The sequence below is a fragment of the Zalophus californianus genome, chromosome 15 (assembly GCF_009762305.2).
Source record: "Zalophus californianus isolate mZalCal1 chromosome 15, mZalCal1.pri.v2, whole genome shotgun sequence".
NCBI lineage: Eukaryota > Metazoa > Chordata > Mammalia > Carnivora > Otariidae > Zalophus > Zalophus californianus.
The window spans coordinates 31433299-31455904 of NC_045609.1; the positions used below are offsets into that span (position 1 = coordinate 31433299).

Genomic DNA, 22606 nt, shown 5'->3' on the forward strand with positions numbered 1-22606 from the left:
ACGAGCCCCGGCTGGCCCTGAGCCAAGGCCTGCACCAGAGCTTCCGAGATCCCCCAACTGTGAAGGCGGGGTGAGTGGGGGGTCTGTCGGTCTTCTCATGCCCTGTGGGAGTCGGTCTCCCACCAGCGCCCAGATGTGCCCCGGGGGGCTGTGTGACATGCAGCGCGGCCCTGCTCCGACCCACTAGAAGTTCTCGGCAGTGAGGGCTGGGCTCACACGAGGCAGCTGGGCTCGGATGGGAGAGGAAGGTCCCGGGTGTGCGAGATGGATGTGACGCTGTCCCCCGAGGGCTACTTACCCTCACCGTCTGTTGTGAACCCCTCTGACATTAAGGAAGCCAGGCAGGGGTAGCACCCATTTCACAGATGAACAGAATTAAGGCGCAGAGGCCTCTTCACAGGACCGTAATGGGAGAAGAAGCGTGTGAGCTGGAGAAAGCCATTGTTTCTCCTGTCCGAGCTGGCCTCCCAGTTCAAACCCCAGCTCCGCTCCTTCCCAGGCCCATGCTAACCCCCTAACTAAGCCTGTTTCCTCATCGGCACAGCGAGCACCAAGAGGGGGACTCCTAAACGTGAATGAGAAACATCCGCTTGCCTGCCCAGTGCTCATACACAGCAGGAGCTCAATGAATGCTCTTGTCCAGACCTAAAGCAGCTGGGCTTGTGGCCCTTTTCTGAGGGAGGGGTCGGGCCCACTGGCCCTGAGACCCAGGTCCCTAGCGTGGTCTGGCTGCTCCCGGGCCCTGCCCGTCCTGGCCTTGGCATCTCTCCCGGGGCTACGCTCAGGCATTCTGGGGCAGAGCCTTCCAGGAACCGCTCTCCACGCCAGGGTGGGCTTTCTGAGAAGCAACAGGCATGTTTCATGTAAAAGGGCAGCTCCAAAGCAGGGCTCTAGGGTCCCCCGTGGTATTTTGGAGAGACTGAGAATCAGTACCCTCTATGCGTGGTGACGGATGTTACCAGACTTCTGGTGGTGCTCTTTTCACAACGTCTACATACGTTGAATCAGTACCTTGTGCACTTGAAGACTTGAAGCTAATATAATGTCATACGTCAATTATATCTCAATACTACTTAAAAAACCCCTCGAGTCCCACACAGCTTACTGTCTACATTCATAAGACTTGGTTATACCCCGCCCTTCTTCAACATAATGGTATTGTTCCAGGAAACTCCTGCCCAAGAAGGGGAAGTTGTAAATAACTTTATTGTTCAGTCCGGGGGCTTCCTGAATCATTTAAAGGAACAAACTGCCTGTCTAGTAAATAGCATCAAAACAGAGTTTACATCTTAAGACTCTGTGATTTCCTTGCCTCAAAATGCCCCTTGCTGTGTCTGCTATCCTAAACCAGACCATAATCCTCACCCAGCCTTAGTTAAGGTGTCCATCCCCCACTGCACTGAAAGCCCACCTGAAACCACACTCCGAAATCTAACTACTGTGACTTCTGTCTTCTCCTGGGGACACACTAGTCGGACTCTCTCAAGGCACAGCTTTCTTTGCCATGAGGAATCTGGAGCTTTGTCTGATCCAGGGGCCAATCCAGTGCTATTTTCGGCGAGCCAGGGTTTGACCAGAAGAAATGGAGTCCTCTGTCTGAGCTTTGAGGTGAGGGTGGGCAGCCTGTGTCCAGGCTCATCCACAAGGGACAGACACAGCAGGGCCCCAGAATCGAGAAATAGGGATCAAGTGTTCCAGAGAGGCCTTCGGGGATGTTCTGGTGCAGCCCCCTTATCAACAGGAAACAGCCCGGAGAGGGAACGGGATCTGTCCAACTGAGCACCGGCTAGGGTTGTTACAGGATTAAATGAGTTAAGATCTGCCACATGCTTAGACACTGCCTGGCCCAACTCAAGACAAACTCAGCTGGTCTTTCAGATTTAGAAAACAAAACCCGACTTGAACTCTGAACTCTAACTTGAGCTGGCAGCGGAACCCCCGGAAGGCTTGCTGGAACAGAGTGCCGGCCCCACCCCGTGTCTGATTCTGGAGATCTGGGCTGGGGCCAAGAATTTGCATGTCTAACAAGCTCCCTAGGTGTGCTGGTCCAGAGACCTCTCTCTGAGAACCACAGAACCTGACGAATGAATTGCTAAGGGTGTAATTTCTTGCATCGGTAAGGGAGAAACTGGGGGACGGTAGGTGCCTCCATCCTTTCCCAGGTCTGTGGTCCACCCCCTGCCCCGCCATCGCCCGGCTGTGGTCTGGCTGCCCTGCGTGCACAATTCTAGGCCATGCATCACCTCTGCCTGGCTGCCTCGGCACCCACCTGTCAACATTCTGAGTATCATCCCAGGGTGGTGCCTTTTGAACCTCAAGCTTTCAACAAGAGGGGCAGCCCCTCAGGTTTGACACCCAGGCTACGGGAGGTCTGTGTGGAAACAATGAACCCAGCACCAAGCAGGCGGATGAAACCAATGCATTCTTTATTGCAGACTGAAGCTAAGGGCTCATTTACACTGTGGGCTTGGATGTGGGGGCTTCTCTCACAGCTCAGGCTTTCCCACACAGGCAAAGGCAAACTCTCCGAGCAGAGGAGAAAACAACTTCCAGAAGCAACAACCCCTTCAAAGGGCCTGACGTGAGGACGTGGGGGAGCAGGAGCTGGGTGTGCAGAGGGGTATGCAGAGGGTAACCAGAAAGGCAGTATCCAGAGGGCCAGGCAAACTCTCATCTGGTGACTTCAGGTCATTCCCTTCGCTGCAAGAGTCACGCAGACTCTGAAAAGATCTAAGAGCCCCGGGGTGTCCCAGGGCTGGCTTAGGGAGGGGGGTGAGCACAGGCTCAGAAACCTGGAGAAGCAGGAGGAGGGCTGAGAACCTCCACCCGCCACTCCAAGGACAACCCTAGGGTCACCACTAGACCCTGGCTTCTCAAACGGTAAAGTGCTTATAGGAATCGCCTAGGTATCTTGTTGAAATGCGGGTTCTGATTCTGGAGGCCTCGGGTGGGGCCTGGGATTCTGCATTTCTAATAAGTTCCCAGGGATGCCAGTGCTGCTGGTCCACAGACCACACTCTGAATTGCAAGGCTTTGGCCACACAGTGCCTTTGTGCCTATCAGAAAAGTACACTTCTTCTTTGACTCTGGGACACAGAGTGGGTAGGGCCAGGCCAGCCTGGACCGGGCCACAGTTCCCACTTGTCCACAGCTGAGCCCTGCCGCCCTGAAGATCCACCTGGACCTCCTTGCCCTGCAAACCCCTTTCCCAGAGCTTGAACCAGGCCTTATGACATGAGCGACTAAACACAGCATCTCTTGAGACACTGAGCACTCAGTGATGGGTCAACAATGGTCCCACCCGTCAGTCCTTGCCAGGAGATAGGGGGCCTGGGCAGGAGCAGGCCCCAGGGCTGGGGAGGGGAGAAGGAACACAGCATTCTGAGAATGAGGGTCTGGGCTGAGAGAAGCTTAGCCCTGGGAGTGGAAGAGAGGCTACCGGTGCGTGGGTGTAGGATTGGATGGCCTGGCCTGGCCTGCCCCACGTCCTGGGGTCTCAGGTATCGTCCACAGGCCAAGACAAAGGGCCAGGCCAGGTGCGCTCTGGGCTCTGAGTCGGCTTGCTCCACAGATGAGAAGGTGGGAGGTGGGTACCTAGGGCGTCAGGAGGTCAGGAGTCAGGAGTTCTCCGCACCACAGATACCATCAGAAAGCAAGAGCCCCAGGCCCTTTCCTGGTAGGAAACCAGTTGTCCCTGTTTGCCAGGTACTGTCCCAGTGAGAGCACTGCAGTCCCATGTCCCGGGCAAGCCCTCAGCCCCAGCCCTATGGCTTGGCCACATCCTAGACTCCAGGTGGAGGGCCCAGAAATGACTAGGCCATCAGGGCTTTTGGGTGGAGGCGTGGGAGCTGGGCAGCCACAAATCCAATGGTCCAAAGTGCCTTCTGCCCCCAGGTGGACCAGTGACGAGGCAGCCACAGACTGTGGAGGTAGGCAATTACCTTGTACCAGAGCCACGGACGCAGCTGGCTTTGCTTCTCTTGGGCCACCTCTCCTGCGGTGCAAGGGCTGATGCCAGACACACCTCTCCTTCGTGCTTCCGGCTCCTTCACCACACTCCAGGCACACCTGGTCTGTCCCGAGGCGCACTGGGCACTTCCTACCCCGCTGATGTCTTCATCATGAGGAAAGACTGAGCCGACCTGATTTGCTCCTCTGGTTTCCTGGCCTGATGGGCCTTGGGCTCCTAATAAACGTTCTCAGCCCTGGCTAGAGCACAGGGCCATACTCTCTCCACAGCTTTCCCATGACTCCTGGTTCAGGCTCCCGCCAATCCAGAGACCCACAGGGCTGAGGATGGGGCCGCTTAGAGGGCCTCATGCAGGTCAGCCCTCAAGAAGCAATAAACAGCTGGAGGCTGTCTCCTATTCCTCTCAGGGAAGCGGCTGGCTCGTAACACCAGACCCAAGGCCTCAAACCCACAGTGGCCCAGAAAGCGCTCGGTGATGGCCATCTGTGGGCTCGGAAGGTGCCTGATGATGTGAGGGTAACTTGAAGGCATGTGTTGCCCAAAGAGCCTCCAAGGAGCTCAGAGGAGGCAGACGTCCCCCTTCCCAAATAACAAGGCTCGGAGAGGGTGGGGATGCGCCCCAATGTGCACAGAAGCTGTGAGTGCCCAGCATCCAGGCCCCAGCCCCACCTCACCTCCGCCTCCTGGGCCTTCCAGGGCCCACTACTGCTCTAAGCTATCTATCCTGGACCAGCTGCGCCCCCTCCCACCGCATACTCTTTGGCCCACCCACCCCCCAGCCCCCCAGGCTTGGCCTCCCAGGGGCCTGTGGGACTCCCTCCCCTCAGGGTGCCAGCCCAGGTGGCCTCTGTCCCCCTGCTGGTGGGCGTGAGGAGCGAGGCCTAAGGCGGGGGGGCCCGGGCGCCCTCAGGAGACATGAGCATGTCAAACTTGATGAGTGGCGGAGCAATGACGCGCACCTCAGCACTCAGGGGGTTGCAGCGGAGGTTGATGCTGCGCAAGGCAGGCATGGCAGCCAGCTTCTCCACAGGTACATCTGTTGAGGAGAGAAGACAGGTTGGGGGCCGGGGGTAAGCAGGAAGAGAGGGACAGGGGACAGGAAGACGCCATCACCCACTGCGTGTGGGGTTTAGCGGCTGGCGCCCAGCCCCGGGTTGGGGGGGGGGGCCCTCGGAGCCCACTGCACCATTACAACCACATTCAGGGAAGCATCCCCCCCAAATACAGTGAAACGTTAGCACTGCCATGTATCCCAGCAAGGCCACTCCTGGGTAGAACTGGAACAAGGGAAAACAGGTGCTCAAACAAGGACTTGGGCACAGATGTCCCCACAGGCGGGCCCTGATCCGCCGAGTGTCCCACCACAGGTAAGCAGACAAACGCAACGTGGTTATATCCAAACCGCAACACAGTATTCAGCCAGGAAAAGCATTGCTACGTGCCCTGAATCTCAAAAACGTGATGCTGAATGAAAGAAGCCAGACACCAAAGTTAACACAGCGTACAATTCCATTTATAGGAAAGGTCCAGAACGTGCACCCCCACGGAGACAGACAGTAGATGAGCGGTTGCCAGGGGCTGGGGGACGGGTGTGGGGTCTCCTCTGGGGTAAGGAAAGCACTTTGCAACTAGGTAAAGTGATGGTTGCAGAACATGGTGGATGTACTAAATACCATTGAACTGTACACTTTAAAATGGTTAATTTTATGTCATATGAGTTTTACCTCAATTAAGAAAAAAAAAAGGAGCAGAACAAGGCAGCCGCTATATTAACTCTTGCTAACCCTCCACAGCGCCTCACACCTAACCTTTAAGATCACTCAGGCTTCGGGTCAAGTCCCTGGAGGCCCCGTTAACAGCTGTGAGCCTAAAACAAATCACTAACCACCATATTACAGGATACACCTCACAGGACCGCTTGAGGATGAACGGGGGAGTGCATGCACTCTGCACAGTACTCAGGGAACATCAGATACGACTATCAGAAGGAACAGAGGGAAATACCACCACCTGTCCAACAGGGCTGTTGAAAGGCTTAGAGAGTTAACACAAGGCACTCAGAACAGGGGCTGGACACAGAGCACGCAGCCAACAATCAGGAGCCAAGGCCCCAACACACAGGCCCAGGGCTGAGCTGTCCTGGATGCAAACATCCCCTCCACCTTGCTCCAACTCTGCGAGCAGCCCACACACCGTGGGACCTCCCACCCCAGCCCAGGACAGGGCCAGGGCCTTACCCCTGAGTCCTGCACAACCTCAGGCCATCAGTAATGGTAAGAACCAACTCCTACCTCTTTTGGGCGCCTTGCATTGGGCAGATGAAGGGTTTTCTGTTTTTTGTGGTTGTTTGGTTTTTCATTTTAGACCACTCTGGCATATTATACGCATATTCTTAACATAAGTAAATGGTACTGTGTTACAGATCTCTTTCTGTTTCCGTGTTTTTTTTTTAATTAAGAACCAATTTTTTTTTAAGACATACAGCAAAATGCCTCAAGTGCAGGTAGATGAACACATAGGTAAACTCTCCATCCAGATGAAGCCAGAGCGCATTTCAAGCATCCCCATAGGGCTGTCTTGTGCCTCTTCCCAGTTTATCACCCCCTGGTTTTTCTCACCACTGATTCACTTACGGGATCCTGAACTTAATCCAAGTGGAATCTACTAGTATGTCTCTCTTTAGACCTCCAGCGTAACAATTTTTTACTTGGGGGACATTTTAAATATGATTTTCTCAAGTTACTTTTTACTTTTTTACTTTTGGAAATAATTGCTTATAAAAAGTTGCAAAGGTAGAAACAGTACAGAAAACACCACATAACCTTTCACCAAGATTAACTGGTTGTTAACCTTTTGCCCTGTTTGCTTTATCATTTGTGCCTGGGCCTTCTCTGCGTGCACACGCACAAACACAATTTTTTTTCTGAATTATCTGAGGGTAATATACACATACCATGGCCCTTCATCCCTACTTCATTGTGTATTTCCTACGAATAAAGACATCCTCTGGGACGCCTGGGTGTCTCAGTCAGCTAAATGTCTGTCTTCGGCTCAGGTCATGATCCCAGGGTCCTGGGATGGAGCCCTGTATTGGGGATCCCTGCTCAGTGGGGAGCCTGCTTCTCCCTCTCCTTCCTGCCCCTTCCCCCTGCTCATGTTCTTTCTCTCTCAAATAAAATCTTGTTTAAAAAAGTAAAAGACCTTTTCTGCCATAACCACGGCTATTGATTTGCTAAGTTTACGTTGATAGAACCCTTCCCTAACATATGGCCCATATTTCAGTTTTCTCAGGTGACCTAATCACGTCCCTTAGATCATCCCCCGCCCCCTCCAGTACAGGATCCAGTGTAGGGGCAGGTGTTGCCTGTCTCTTTGCATTCCTTTCATGTGTCTTTTGTGATATTGACATTTTGGAAGAATATCAGGACCATCATCTCTGTCTTTTTAATAAAGAGTCCTATGTTTTGGGGCACGTGGCTGGCTCAATTGGTACAGCAGGTGACCCATGATCTCAGGGTTGTGAGTTTAAGCCCCAAGCTAGGTGTTGGAGCCTACTTAAAAAAAAAAAAAAAATCGGAAAAAAAGAAAAAGAATCCCATGATTTGTGGTTGTCTGGTGCTTCCTCATGGTGAGACTGGGATTATGGGTCCTCAGCTGAAAGAGGTGGTAGGGTCCTGGGCTATCACACAGGAGGCACACTGTATCTGTCCATCTGTCCCTCATACGTGATGTTAACTGTCATCACCCAGGCTGGGCGTTACTTGATTTCTCCACCGTGTAATTACTGTTTTGTTTTTTTTCCTCCCTTGCAACTTATAAGTCTGCAGCGACACACTTTAAGAGCGTGCAAATATCCTGCTCCTCGTCAAAATTAATCCATCACCCCTAGACGTAACACCTGCTGATTCTTGCCTGATCTGATCTTTACGAAGGCTGCAAACTGACTTTCCAACTCCAGCAGCCCCTCGGCATTTTGCTGTAGGCAAGAGCCTTACCTTCTCTCCCATGGATCTATTTATCATCAGTGTGGACTCCTATATTTCTAGCGGTTTACAGTTCCTTGCTGAATTTCATCATTTTGGTGCCCAAACTGCCCCAGATTTGGCCAGTGGGAGGCCCTCTGATCTGGCTCCAGAGTCCTGTGACCAGGACTTTTGAAGGGTAGACAGGATTTCAATGACAGGAAGGGGAATTTATGGCTGGAGGGAAGTAGGGGCAAAAGAGTGGGGCTAGGATGCCAGACAGAGCTGGGGGCAGCGGGGGGACTGGAAGGTTCTATTGGTGGCATCTAGATGCAGTTCCTAAGTTTGCAGTAAGGCTCATCTCGAGGCTTTCCTGCCCCAGCCCTGGCATCAGCCATCAGGAAGTCCTCTTCCTCTGAGTGGGAAGGGCACCTTGTGCCCAATACTCATGGTGCTGGTGACCAAACCATGTTTTACAAGCCACCCACGAGGCGCTGCGCACATCTGCTTTGGACAGCTGCCTGGAACACCATCCTGAGTCCTTACCACCCTCTAGCTCTCCTCTCTGCCAGTGATGGCCAGCCAGGTGGCCTCTGTCCTTCAGGGTCGGTGGGATAACGTCTTTGGATGGATGCCTGGCAGCAGGACTGATTGCTCTGTCAAAGGGTAGGTGTGTATTCTTCATCTCATCGCTCTCCAGAAACCGTGCTGAGTCTCCAAGGGGCTCTAGCCACCCTGCCATCCTAAGGCTTTCAAATGGGGCTGCCAGGGCCTGCCGGCCCCAACCTCCAGGCTGAGGGACCCTTGACCTCCAGCGAGGTTCTGTGTGTTCTTCCCTTCCCCTCCCCTGGAGCTGCAGTGAGGGGTGGGCAGCACCTGGGGCTCCATGGTCCAGGAAGAGGGTGAGCGGGGCCCACCCTGGGCTCTGCTGTCCACCCTTCGGAAAGTGCCCCACAATGGAATCCTCTGAAGACATCTATTCTCCTCCCTTCTGGACTTGGTAACTGGGACACAGCTACTCCCTAGCTCTAACAGGAGGAGGGAAGGGGAGGCCACAGGCTCAGGAAAGTTCCTCACAGGTGCCTGTCCCTCAAGTGTATAAAGCGCTTCCATATTTGATCCTTCCCAGAGCCATGGGGTAGAGCACCACAGCTGCTCCTCAACCCACTTTACAGATGAGGACACTGATGGTCAGGGGCTGCCTGCTCATTCACAGTGCCCCCCAGAGTCCAAGTCCGGCCTTGGTGGCCATGGGAAGGGAGAAAGCAACCCAAAGGACTTACACTTACATCAACAGGCGACTCAGTACCCGTGGAGGCCTCTTCCTCCCCCAGGCCGTCAAGCCCAAGATGCTCCCAGCAAAGTGGGAGTTTGTAGCCATTCGGGATCTCTGCCGGTGGTTGTTTTTGTTTAACTCATGAGTGTTGAGTGCTTGGTGACTTCAGCTCTTTAGGTTAAGTTTCTCGATCCTTACAACAGCTCTTTCGCAGAGTACCATCTTGTCCCCATTTTACAGATGAGAAAAATTGTGGAGAGATTAGGTAACTTGGCTGCGGTCACACAGGTGGAAAGTGCTGGAGCCAGGATATGAAGCCGGGCCTGCTGGCTTGAGTCTGGGCTCTTCATGCCACCTCCCACTGGGCCCTCCAGCCTGGCCTCCCATTTCCCCCCACCCCCCACCAGCTAGGAAAACCCTCCACAGGTTCCAGTAGTTTAACAGGAGACCGAAAACAGTCTTCCTGCAGGGCTTCCTGGGACCCAGCAGGAGTTGTGGCTTTCTGACCCAGGCGCTCACAGGTCTCTGGACCACCCAGCTCCCTCCCAAAGTCCAGGGACTTCCCCTCCAAGGGGAAGCCGGGGGGGGGGGGGGGGGGGGGGGGGGGGGGGGGGGGGGGGGGGGGGCACAGAAACTCAGAGCTCTCTAAAGCCCCCTCGGCAGGGCAGGCGAGGCACATTTGCTGACCTGCCCTGAGAGAAGGGGTTTCCTGGAGATTTCTCCGATGCATTCTAGAATCTTCCACGCCTCCTTGTTCTGCTCTGCATCACAATACAGAATAAACCTGTCCCTTCTTCCATGATAAAATTTCTGAAACTTGTAGTCCAAAACGTTCTTTGGGTGAACGCCCCCCTCCCAGATCCTTTACTTTCTGCGATATGTTGGAGGGTGTGGGTAGGTGGTGGTGAGGATGCTGGACAGAGCTTTGGAATCAGAAAGATAAGACTAGCTTTTCCAGTGCCTGACCATTGCCCCAGGCAGGATCTCTGAATCTCAGCTTTCTCACCTGGGAAATGCAGGGAGACGGTGAAAGCCAGGGGATGACCTCACGTCGTGCTCGGGCCCCTGGCTTCCTCTCACGGGGCTGGAACCTGCACTAAGCACCGCAGCCGAGCACCACCCCCATCCCCGAGGACAAGCACAAGCACCACGGCTATGGAGCACGCTGGCCTCAGTCCCGGAGCTTGGCCAGCTGGGCCAGCAGTAGGTCGTCCCCAGGAGATGACCTGGATGGAAGATCCTGTGCAGGGCAGAGATGCGGAGCCCCAGACTGCCCCTGCGAGGGCCACAGCTCCCCAAGCCCCCTACTGATGTGGAGAACAAAGGCAGAAGGGAATGTACATAAAATTAAAGGTCCATATAAGCTGCAGCCCATGGACAAATACTTGAGGAGGGCAGAGTATGAAGATCCTCCAGGAAGCTCCCACTGTCTTAATGTTAAAGCCTTGCTAGAGGGATAAACCACCTTGGTTTGACAAAAGCAAGGCCTCAGGTCCCCCCCCCCCCCCCCCCCCCCCCCGCCGAGCCTTCTTTAGCATATGAAAAGCCTTCTGAAACTCCCTTATCTTTACTCCCCCCAACCACACTCCAAAGTATATCATCAGTCGCTCGCTCCTCACTCATCTTCCCATGGGTCATGTCACTGGGCTTTAATAAAACCACCTTTTTTGCACTGAAGACATCTCAAGAATTCTTCCCTGGTGGTTGGCTCTGGACCTCCCCAATCTCACCAACATTCCAAAACAGCATCACTCACCACCACTCCGAAAAGGTCAGGAGCCCTGGATATGGCCTCCGCTGAGAGGACCAACCTGAACGTGGGTTGCTGGCCAGGGGCTATACAGATGACGGCAGAGGGACCATGAGAGCTGGGAGGAAGTTGGAAACTGAGGCACAGTGGGAGGAAGCAACTTTTCCCCAGATTGCCAGCCCCTGGGTGGCCAAGCTGAGGCTGACACGGAGGCCTGCTGAGAACATAGAGAAGGCACGCGCAGGAGTCCCAGGGCTGGAGCAGGAGGCCAAATACGCTCCCAGGAACTTGCCCTCCCTTAGCACTTTGGGGGACCAGGCTCAGAGCTCCCTGAGCGCCCAGCTCTCTTTGTTAGCACGTACCCTCCCCCCGCCCCGCATTCCCCCTCTCCTGTGGCACAGGAAACTCAGGAGCTCCTGAAGGCAGGGGCTATTCTTTGGCTTGAATCCCCAGGGCGCGGAGGGTGTGGCTGGTCTTTATCTGTCCGGAGGCAGGCGCCTACGTGTGAAGGAGGCACTGGGAGGGACCCAGAGTCCAAGGCGGACCTGGAGGCTCAGGTAAAGAAGGAAGCAAAGACAAGACTTTACCAGAACGTGGGGTTTGGAGCAGACTTACTCCTGAGAGGGGAGTAAAAGCAAGATGAACGACCCCAGTCCCTACCCACCCAGCGCTTTGTCCCACAACACTGAGGGGCAAGGCCAAGGCCAGAGCTGGTCTCCATCCACCTGTCTCTCAGCCGCTGGAAGGAAATCACCAATGGCAGGTTTCACGGAGCAACTCACTAAGGGCTGGACCCCGGGCTGAGGGTGACATAACCTCAACTGTCAATACGGCTTCAATTCAGGGTGGGGGTTGAGGTTTGAAGCTGCTAAGTCACCCCATCTCCTCACCTGCCACTGGGGACCATTGGTCCTGCCTCAGTTTCTCCAGAGGGGGTCGGACTAGGACGTTTCTCTCTCTGGACTCCTGACTGCCCCGCATCCCTGAGCCAGGGAGGGGGCCAGTGGCCTACAGAGTGGCTGGGGCTTATGAGACAGGGAGGGGGGTCTTCCTGTGACGCCCCTGCCCTCGGTCTGCTGGATGTGACATGAAGACCAGGTGTGGCCCCGCCTTGGAGCAAGTCCCCACGACTCCAGGCCTAGAGAGTTCCCAGCTGTCGTTTCCAAATCCACCACCAGGCCGGCCTTTCCAGGGTCGCAGAGCTCTTGGAACCATTCTGTCACAGACAGGGGCGGGCGCAGAGCCGGGAGCAGGTGGAGCTCCGGGCCCTGACATACGTAACTGCTCAAGTCGTGGAAGTAGCTCCGAGGACAGAGCAAGGGGGCCACCAGACTGTCAAAGCCGGCAGAATCAACCAAGTGGAGCAGCCAAGCTAGCAAGCCAAGAGGCCAACTAGAAGTTTCTGGATAAGGCTTAAAGAAGAAAATTTATATTCATAGCATCCTGACGAGAGAGAGAGAGAGAGAGAGAGAGAGAGAGAGATGGCGGGAGGGTGGAGGAGGATATGAAATGATCTGCATCTTGTGGACGGGGAAACTGAGGCTGGAGAGGTTAAGTAAGCTTCCCAAGGCCACAAGACGCACTGGCATCATGGAGGTAACAGAAGCCAGTCTTGGGACTTTGGCACACCTGGAGAGGAAGAGGGCCTCAGTTCTCCCTCTCACCTTCATATTCTAGCCCCAAGGCCACCTCTTCTGTCGTTCCCTGTGGTCCCCAACCAACTCCCATAACACTGTCTACCAGACACGCATTGTGCATTGTGTTCTGTGATCAGGGAATGTGCTTGCTCACCCTGTAAATGCAATGCCTAGCACAGTTCCCACTGGGTGCTCAATGACTATGTTGGATGAATGAATGAATTAATGGATGAATGGATGTTTTGCCTCCTAAACTGGATCATAAGCTCCTTCAGGCTTGGGACCACGCTGGGCTCCGCCATCACCACCACTTGCTTAAGTGGCTCTGACCATAGCACATTCAAGAGCAGGGGCCCTTCCCCTGGCCTGACCCACTCTGTGCACACCTGCCAGTCAGGACCAGGCATCTGTGAAGCAAGGGTGTGTGATAGGTCGCAGGCCCATTAGCACCAGTCATCCAATTCAGAAAATGAGAAAACACTGATGAGCAAAACCATAATCACCTATGTCCCACCATCTAGAACCAATCACTGGTAATGTGTTGGTATATGGCCTTCCCAACTTACTAATATGCATGTGCATGGTAGGTGCATCTAGATTTCAAAAAAGGCCTCCTAGATCCTATGCCATAACATGCTTTTCTCAATGATGTAAACACCTTTTCAGGTTGCAAGTCAGCGACATTTCTATGACTGCACGGTAGCCCATGGTGTGCAGAGGGACACTCAGCTTGTTTCCAATTTTCACGATTACAGGTAACAAGAGGCGGAGTCCACAAGGCATTCTGGGGTTCCTTCATCTCGCAGCCTGTGACTGCAGAATGTAGGACAGGAGGTTCTAGAATCCTTTTATGAAGCCACAGTCCCGCTCCTCTGACTTTTCCAGGGACCCCAGTGCCTGGTGGTGATAAGGCACTTCCACAGTGAGGCCTAAAGCCCCACAGAGGCCCGTGGCAGAGAAGAAGAAGGCCCCCACCCGGACTGGGCACCACGAAGGCTGTATGGGTGGGGCACGGGTGCACTGCTTCTTCCTGTCACCTCACAAGGCTGCAGCCCAGCGACCCCATGCAGATAGCCATCCAGACTCTTGCCTATGTCTGTGGAAGCCTAAAGTAATCAGTAATAGCAGAATCCGAGTGGGCAGTATTTAGAGGAAATTACTTCCCCGAGGTCAGCTTGACCTTCCCTCACCAGTCATTAGCACCACTGCCCGGGAACCTTGTTTTGTGCCAGTGGGACCTGCTAGAGACAGGCTGATAAAAATGGTCACTCCAGAGCACTATTCTTCATATGTGTGGCACCCATGGTGTAAAAAGACCCTGAGGGGGGAGGGGTCTGGGCACAGGGAGGTGGCAAAGGATACTAAGGGAGACGCCAACACAGAACTCAGCAGAGACCAGCCCTCTGATTTCTGCTTTGGATGCAGCTAGACCCCATGACCTCTAAGGTCCCTTCCGGAATTAGGGTCCGAGGGTCCCCAGCCTGGTGGCCCAGGGTGCAAGCTGTCTGGCTTCCCAGGCAGCTTAGAAACCACATGGCACCCCACATTTTGCCGCAGGCTGGAGTGCACTAGAGAGTTTACACATAGCTGGCTGGCTCGCCCCTGACCTGGACAAATGCCTCTGGCCAGAATTCCTGGTTTTGCAGGACTCTGGGGAGTGTGGAGTCTGCTTCTTTGGTACACCACCTCACAAAGGTCCCTGAGATCCTGGGTAAAGATACTGGGGCGGCACCCAGCCTAGGGCCTGAGGCCAGCGCCTGGGAAGCCATCTTGGCCTCTGCCGGTGCCTGTGGGCACATTCATGCTCAAGGATCCAGGGATCCTAGGCTGGCCTAGCAGCCGGGCCTGTCCCCATTCCTCAGCCTGGACGCAACACTTGGAGGCTGGAAACCTAACCAACTAAATCAAGGATGCAGTGCTAAGCTGAGCAGAGCTTCACGTCCCCACTCAAAATGCCACAAGAGACAAGCAGGTAAACTATGGTAACATAGCGAAACAGAGAATTATGCCTGTAACCAGAAAGCTTCTGGGGCACACTCACATTCACATTCTTCACTCATGGCTGGGTCTGTCCCTCCTGAAGGCTTGGAAGGAGCCAGGCGGGGGCAGTGACTGAGCCTACCCCAGGGCCCTGGCCTGAGCATCCTAGTGGGGGCAGGAGGTGGAGATGGTGGTGCAGGAAGGACACGGAAGTAGCTCCTGCCCTGCTGGGGTACAGAGGACACCGCATGCCCCCGCCAATACCGCAAGCTGAGTGCTACGGCCCTCAGGGAAGACGGTGTGGATCGGGAGCTGGAAGCCCCCTCCTGATAGAGAGACCATCTGGGGGAAGGGGATGGGGCAGAGACCCCATCCTTAAACCTCGGATCTGCCATTTACAGTCGCGCCACCTCAGGCAAGCCCCTCAACTTCCCTGAACCCCCACCTCTCATCTTTCAAATGGTCCTCTGCCTCCTGAGGTCACAGGGGTTATCATGGTGGGGGACCATCATATACACTCCAAGGAGGATGGGGTTACCAAGCTGTGGAGGGTGTGGTGGGCACCCCAGTGAGAGGACAGAAGGCACAGAGTGCTTTAAGAATCCGTGACCGTGGCAGCGCTCATGGGAGCTAGACGGCAGCTGCCCTGGTGTGGGCACCCAGCATAAGGTGTAGACTTGCGGATTCGCTCTGTTGTACAGCTGAAACTCATGTAGCATCGTGTGTCAACGGTACTCAGAAAAAAAAGAGACTCCATTAATGAACCTAGACACACTCCCCCCCCCCCCCCACCTCCGTTCACTACAAGCTTCTGGGAAAGCAGAAGGAAGGAGGAGAAAAGTCGGTGCTGTGAGCCCCTGCTCCACCTCCATCCTCAGGTTGGCCAGCAAAGGCGGGCTGACGGGCGTCAACTCCCGCACACTCCCCAGGCCAGGCTCCGGAGAGGACTCGTGACAGTCGTCTGCCGAAGGGACGCAGTCTTAGTGGCTCATCTGGAGACAGCTGAGGAAGGAAATCAAATTGCCTGGCCCTCATCTTCCCAGTCAGATTTCTGGTCTTTGCTCTCCGTGCCTATCCTTCCTCGCTGCTGATGTCCCTGCTCCCCCCGCCCCACAACATCCCCCTCACTTGGGCCCCTGGAAGGCGCCTCCAGAGCCCCCACCCCCACCCCGCCCCTACCCCCAGGCTCTTCCGGGCCTTTTTTAGTGCCTCCAAATGCCCAGAGAATGACGGTTGGGTTGTCAGCTCTCAGTAAGCCTCTGCCATGCCCTCCCTCTGGCTGGCAGAGTGCGCGTGGAGGACCAGAACTGTCTACTCTGCCGTGTGTATGCCAAGGGTCTGCGGGCAGGGATGACAGGACATGCAGACGGAAGAGTACTCACCTCCCCTAAAGGTTCTTCTCCCTGCGCGGGGCTGGGGGGCAGAGGTGAAAATGGCTCCTTTGAAAATCCTTCCCATGCTTGCCAAACAAGGTTACTAACGCTAACTTTACAAAACTGTCTGCTCAGGTTTAAGACCACTGTCGGAGAACTAAGATTTCCCTGACCATGTGAAAAATAAGAAAAGCCCCTAAGACAACCAGCAGGTAGGAATGAGCTATGGAGCCCCCCCACCCCAACCCCCAGGGAAACCACCTTCTGGGAAACAAAACTTAGGTTGAAGGCAGGAGGCGGGGAGATCTGAGCCAGTGGCGTGCTGGCTCATAGTTCACAATCCACTCCCCGAGGAAGAAAATATCCAATGTGTAGCATCTGCCGATGTTTTGTGGTGCAAATACTCCCGCTGTGGCCAATTTCAAGCTACTTAACCTGATTGAGCACCCCCAGGACACCACGGGGGAGCCACGTTGAGTAGCCCATCCCAGCAGGACTGCAGGCTCCTGCATGAAAGGTGCTGGCGCTCAGGCCAACTCCACACTTAAACTAGGATTCTCTGGCATAAACTTGTACTCTGGGAACCGGCGCACTGTTTTATTACCCATATGTTGTCGGTTGCCTTTGGCTTCTAGATCAAGTTCCTTCAGAAAATGCTAGGTAAGCGTGCTGTGCTACAGGGAGGAGAGAGTATTTTGTGGGCACTGGGGCAGCACAGCACCATGATCAGGGTGGGGGACATGCAGGGGACAGTAGGGTCGGTGTAAAATGGGAACTCCGAGGGAAAGATGCAAGTCCCACAGAGCTCACCCCAGCCACCCTTCCAGCCGAGTGTCAGCTGTCATGGCCGGGCCGTGGTTTTCCTCATCCTGATGTAGCTACACACACACACAGTGGACAGACACGGGGAGGAGGAGGAGGGTTACAGCTTCTCCAGGATAGAGTGCAGGTGCTGATGGAAGGTCTGGTCCAGCTCAATGGTTCTCTCATGCCTGCACTTTGGACCCAGCTGGGAAGTTTAAAAAATCTTCAAGCCCAAAACCCACCACCAGAGATTCTGATTTAATTGGCACAGAGTGTGGTCTGGACATGAGGGTTTTTAAAAGCTCCCCGGATGATTTGAATGTGTAGCTTAGCTTGAACTCCGCTGGTCTTACCCATGAGGCTTAATGGGAGAATCTGGTGAAAATCCGCACGTAGCACTTCCGTCCCGGGACACTGCCCACCTTTCTGCTCTGTGAGAGAGAACTGTCAGGAGTGAGGCTGACAGCCTAAGTGGCCTAGGGAATCCTGCCTCACTACCTTACACCCTTTTCTCCACCCCAAGGGAGTTTCCTTCTGACCAAAATTCTACGTCTCAGCCATGACATTGCTGCGGCTTTCTATCTCCCTACAGCTATGTGCAAAATCTGCTCTCCCTGTACCAAGCACGGTTCTGAATAGCTGGAGTTCTGGGGCAAGACAGTTTGGGCTGGAACCCTGGCTCTGCCTAGGCAGCATGGCCCTGGCCAGGTTACTCAACTTCCCTATGCCTCGGTTTCCTCACCAGGGGAGGACAGTACCTGCCTTACAAGGTTGTCACGAGGATTCAACAAGAGCAAAATGCTTGAAAAATGCTTAGAGAAGATCGGCCATGAATTAAACGGTCATTGAGTACCAGCTAGTGTCACTGACCGTGCCACAATCCCCGGGAGACAGCGGAACGTGCTTTGTTCATCTCTGTCTCCAGCACAGCGCCTGGCACATGGCAAGCTGTTCAATCGAAAAATGACCCCTGGCAAAGGAGTGGACATTTCCAATGCGGCCCTGCAAGCCTCGTTCCCTGAATCAGGCACATGCAAGGCGGAGCTCTGCGGACGGGAGCAAAGGGGTTGCTCTCCAGCACTCTGGACAGGGCCAGGAGGCTGGCCAGAGGCTGGCTGGCTGGCTGGCTAATGGAGCCTGCAAGTGTTTTGTCATTTTAACAAACGTCAAACAACTCCTTTCTTGCTGTTTCCCTGCGGGCTACCAACAGAATGCCAAGAGCATCCTGGATAATTGGAGGTTCCGAGTAATCAAGGCTTTACCACACAGTGGCTGGCACAGAAAATGCCATTCCATTTGGGCAGAGACCCAGTGTGTAAGAGGTCTTTTGCCCAGAGACCCACTTGCTCGGTCCCTGTGGGCAGACACACATGAGCAGGGGACACGAACAGGAGCTCCCCTGCCCCCATGTAGGAGTGGGGGGCATGCCTAACTTGCACTAATTGCTGTTAGAGCCTGTTTGTTTACTCCCAGCCTCTCCCTCACCCTGGCTCCACGGGCGGCCAGTGCCCCCTGCACTGTGTGGCTGATGATTACCTCCCCAAGCTGCCAGCCAGCTCGAGGGATGCCTGCACCAGCTGCTCGCTGCTCGTGGGCACAGCGTGGTACCCTGTTGTGCTGGATGAGGGCGTGCTGGGAGACAGCAGGAGTCTGCCGTGGTTCTCAGGCAGCCCCCACGGTGAGTGCAAGTCATTGTCCCCTGAGCCCTGTGACAGTGCTTTGGGGAGGGGGCAGAGCAAGGCTCAGACTGCTATCAACTGGCTGGGCTCAAGGACAGCCAAACCCAGTGCCCAGGGAGGGCACTGGCTCCATTTTCCCCAAGACAGGTTTACTGCCCCAGTCCAAACTCAGGAGAAAGTGCCAGGGGTGTGACTTTGTCCTCCCAGACCTTCGAGTCACGTTGAATCCTTGCCCGGCTGACAGGCTACACACAGTGATCACTCCCTCTTCTCAGCTACTAAGTGCCCATCTCAAATCCCCTCTTCACGGAAGCAAGAGAGGTACCAGGAACGAATGACACAGCAGCCTGCTTCAGGGTGTGTATATCTGGTGGGGGTAGGTGAGGTGGGTTTCAAGGGATCTGGGTGGGTGCCACGATTCTGCCAGGGGCTGACCCCTCAGAATCCTCTGGAAGGACAAGTTTGGCAAAACTTTCTTGAGCAGCTGAGCCCTGCCCTGGATGCTGTGGCCCACTAATTAGCCTCTATCTGACCCTTTAGCTATGGCCCCTGTCTCCTCTGTCCTGGTCCCTGGGTAAATGCAAGAAGAGGCCCAGCAGGTTGGAGGGCAAGGAGTGAGGGAAGAAGCTGAGCAGGCAGCGTTTGGTCAGGACTCCAGGCTGGCCGAGTGGCAGGAGGACCAGCAGCTGGTGGGAAGTGACCACAGTGAACCCGGACACCAACTCCAAAGTGGGGAACCGTCCTCCCCACTCTGCAGCAGGGACGAAACAGAGGTGTGCAAAGGGGAGGTGACGTGCTCATGCTAATGATTTAAGTGGGGTTTTGGCCCTGTGCCTTTTCAGCTACAAAACTCTCTGCTTTTGTCATCACCATGGAGGGGCTCCCCTTCTGTCCGGAGTGATGACAGGCAGGCAGGCCTGGGGAAACTCTAAGAAGCCTTCCCTGCTGTGGTTCAAGCTGCCTCCTGGGCCCCTGGGGAAGCTCGGAGGGCAACTGGTGCTGACAGATCAAGGCACCTGCCCTGGAAAGCTGCCGAGACGGAAGTGCCCCCACTATGCCACTGCCTGGTTGGCCAGGAGGCAGGGCCTTGGGTCCAGAAACATTTGTTTTGGCCAAGATTCCCTACTCGCTGCTCCCTTTTCCTATGGAGCGTCGGTGGGTCTGCAGGGTGGGCAGCAAGCCTGACTTCTCAAAGCCCTTGAGGCCTGGACACAACCTCTCCCTGGCCTGGCAATTCGGATCGACTAGGACCAGGGCCTGGCTAAACCCCCAGTGGGACAAGGTGGAGAGGAGGAGCTCAAAAGATACAACCAGCTGATTCCACAAGTGACGTTTGCAGCTCTGGGCACAGGCTGCAGACGGAGCAGCGTGTTGGCACTGGAGGGCACACAGCACACCACTGACTCATCCGTGTGCAGACCAGACCATTCCTCCCCCCCCACCCCGCAGCAGAGCCCAGCAGCCTGGTGGGGAAGGGAAAGGAGGGTAAGAGGCCAGCTTCTCGGCTTTGACCTGTCTTAGGGGCCAACAGGCCTCTCACAGCAGGCAGCGAGATACAGGAAGTCTGTCTGCTAATCAGCCTCTTGCAAACCACCAGCTAATGAGGCCTCAGAGCGTACCCTCTCCGGGAGAGCTTTCTCCGCAGCTGCGGGCGCTTTCCAGGGCTGAGGCCAGTGGGCGAAAGCCATCCCTTTGTAACCTGCCAACTTGTTTATGAGTGCCTACAAGACACGTGGCATCCTGTACCTGTCCCTTCAGGCAGCTACCCACACTCTCCTCTCCCATCAGGTGAAGACACATGGGCCTGGACCATCAAAGACCTGGCTGAGAATCCTGCCTCTACCATGTCCTTGTGCAGACTGCTTGACCTCTGCGAGCCTTTCTTCTTGGCTGTCAAGTGGTGATCACGCGTCCTATCCAGAAGAGAGGCTTGAGCACGTGAAAGGAGATCATTGCAGGACACCTGTGCTAGGCACCCACAGCGATTAGGTTTTAAAAAGTCTGTATTATTTCCACTTCTGCTTGTCCAGGGTTTTCTGTTTAAAAAAACATTTTCTGGGCTCCAACGAAAGAACTAGGGAGACTCCCCTCCCATTCCACCAGAGGGACAAAGGGCTGTGCTGTGGAGAAGGACTGTCTGGCTCACTCCGCCTCCTCCAGGAAGTCCTCCGAGTCCCACCTCTATGTGCACCACTCCCTCAGCACATGGAACTCAGTGTGTCTGCCTCATCGTCACAGAAGTGAGTTCTGAGAGCAACCAGAGCCTGCAGAACCTCTCACTATGGGGCAGATTGGTAGAGCACCCAAAGTGAAACAAACCACATTCCCTCTGCCCCTGTGACTCTAATCAATTTATTCTGTGGCACAGCATGAGGCTGGAACAGCCATGCGACAGTAAGGGGAGGGCGATCCTGAGGCCCTGGCAGGCATCTGTGCCCCCAGGCCAGGAGGACAGCAGAGGCTGCATTCTGGAGGATCTCTTCTCTTGCTGGAGGCCAGGGTGAAGCTGCAGCTCCCTGGAAGGTTCTGCCCTCCCCTGCCTGCCAGAGAAGGGAGAGGATGCTGTGATCCAGGGCCCAGGCCCCAGGCCCCCTGTGAAACACTGGGCCAGGACAGCGGTGCAGGTGACCCCTTGGCCAGCCATGTTCCCTCCAAGTCCCCACAGTGTCCCCACTCCCATCCTTGTGTTGCAGGGACAAGGGTCCTATCCTTGGGGAAACCTGACATGTGAGGGCAGGTGCCAGGGCCCGGATAAACCACAACTGGAGTACAGATTCTCAATCAGCACACTGCTGCCCCCTCCTCGGTCACTTGTTAGAAATTGTAGGTTCCTGGGCCCAGCGACAGAGATTCTGAGAGAGGACTTGGGAGCCTTCCTCTCCAGCCAGCACTCCGCGGGGACTGGGGTGTGGGAGCACAGCATCCCAGCCGGTGGCCCAGAGATAGCACCTGGTGCTTTCGGGAAAGGCCCCCCCGACCAGCACTTCCCAGGCTGCGGTGTGCACAGAAATCACCTGGGGATCTTGCTCAGGTGCAGATTCTGACCCTGGAGCACAGAGGCAGAGCCTGGGGCTCTGCTTTTCTAACAAGCTCCCAGGTGATGCCCACACTGCGGGTCGGTGGATGACGCTTTCAGAAGCCTTGGCAGGGGCTTCAGCACGCAGCCATATCACGGGCGGGGGGGAGGGGCTTGTTAAAAGAAATCGCCTCCTACCTCCCAATTTCTGACTGAGGAAGTCTGGAAAGGGCCTGAGAATGTGCATTTCTGTCTTTCTTCTTCTTCTTCCTTTTTTTTTAATAGACTCCACACCCAGCGTGGAGCCCTGAACTCCCGACCCTGAGATCAAGACCTGAGCTGAGATCAAGAGTCGGCCACTTAACCGACTGAGCCACCCCACCACCCCGGCGCCCTGTGAGAATATGCGTTTCTAACAAGTTCTCAGGCGCTGCTGCTGAGACCCCCACTTGAAGAAATATGAGCTTCCACGGTAAGAAGTGAAACAGCACGGCGCAGGATCAAGTACATACAGCCCAAAGCATCTCTATAGGATACACTCTGCTTTTTCAGAGTGCTATTGCTCTATTAAATTCTTAGCAAGAGCTTGTTTTCCTATGATCTCTGGCTCTCTCTGGAACACTGGGAAAAGCCCCAGTGAGTTGAGGGTCATGGAAAATTAATTCTAGATTAACTGAAAGAGCCCCCTGCTTAGCAAAATGAAGTCTCCGAAGTACTTGATTTTCTCCTCACCCCCACATGTTCCAGGAGTCTGGTGAAATGCTACGCGGGACCGAGTTCTAATGCGAACTTCATGTGGCTTCTGCCTCCACCTCCCAGTCACAGGCGGCAGCTGCTGGGATGAGACCCGGCTTCTGGAATTTTCCACAAGACAGGTGATCCATCATGTCCTCTTGTCAGACTAAATGTCACTTCCTCTGAAGCCCCTCCCAGGCTCTCCTGGGAGCCCTACCTCACAAGGACACCATGGCCTACCAGGACTGTCCTGGTGGCTTGTCCCCAGGACCCAGGAAGCCTCCCAGCCAGATGGGGGCATCGGCTGCTGCATGTGCCAGGGGACCAGCTGGTGGAAGGGCGAGGCCCCTTGATCTACACTGTTTTACATTCACCTAAACCTGGCCCAGACCTGCAGACTCGGGTCGGGGGTGGGGTTGGCCAC

At 55.0% G+C, this 22606-nt stretch overlaps 1 protein-coding gene across 18 annotated transcripts in view; it reads right to left on the reverse strand.

Moving 5' to 3' along the window:
* Positions 1 to 2384: 2384 nt before the first annotated feature.
* Positions 2385 to 22606, reverse strand: part of LRRC20 (leucine rich repeat containing 20) — a 106094-nt gene continuing 85872 nt past the window's right edge. For all 18 annotated transcript variants that reach the window (XM_027597059.2, XM_027597064.2, XM_027597051.2 and 15 more), the window contains one exon: positions 2385 to 5006. In XM_027597059.2, the coding sequence (XP_027452860.1) occupies positions 4852 to 5006 (155 nt within the window). In that variant the 3' untranslated portion in view covers positions 2385 to 4851. The remainder of the gene's footprint in view (positions 5007 to 22606) is intronic.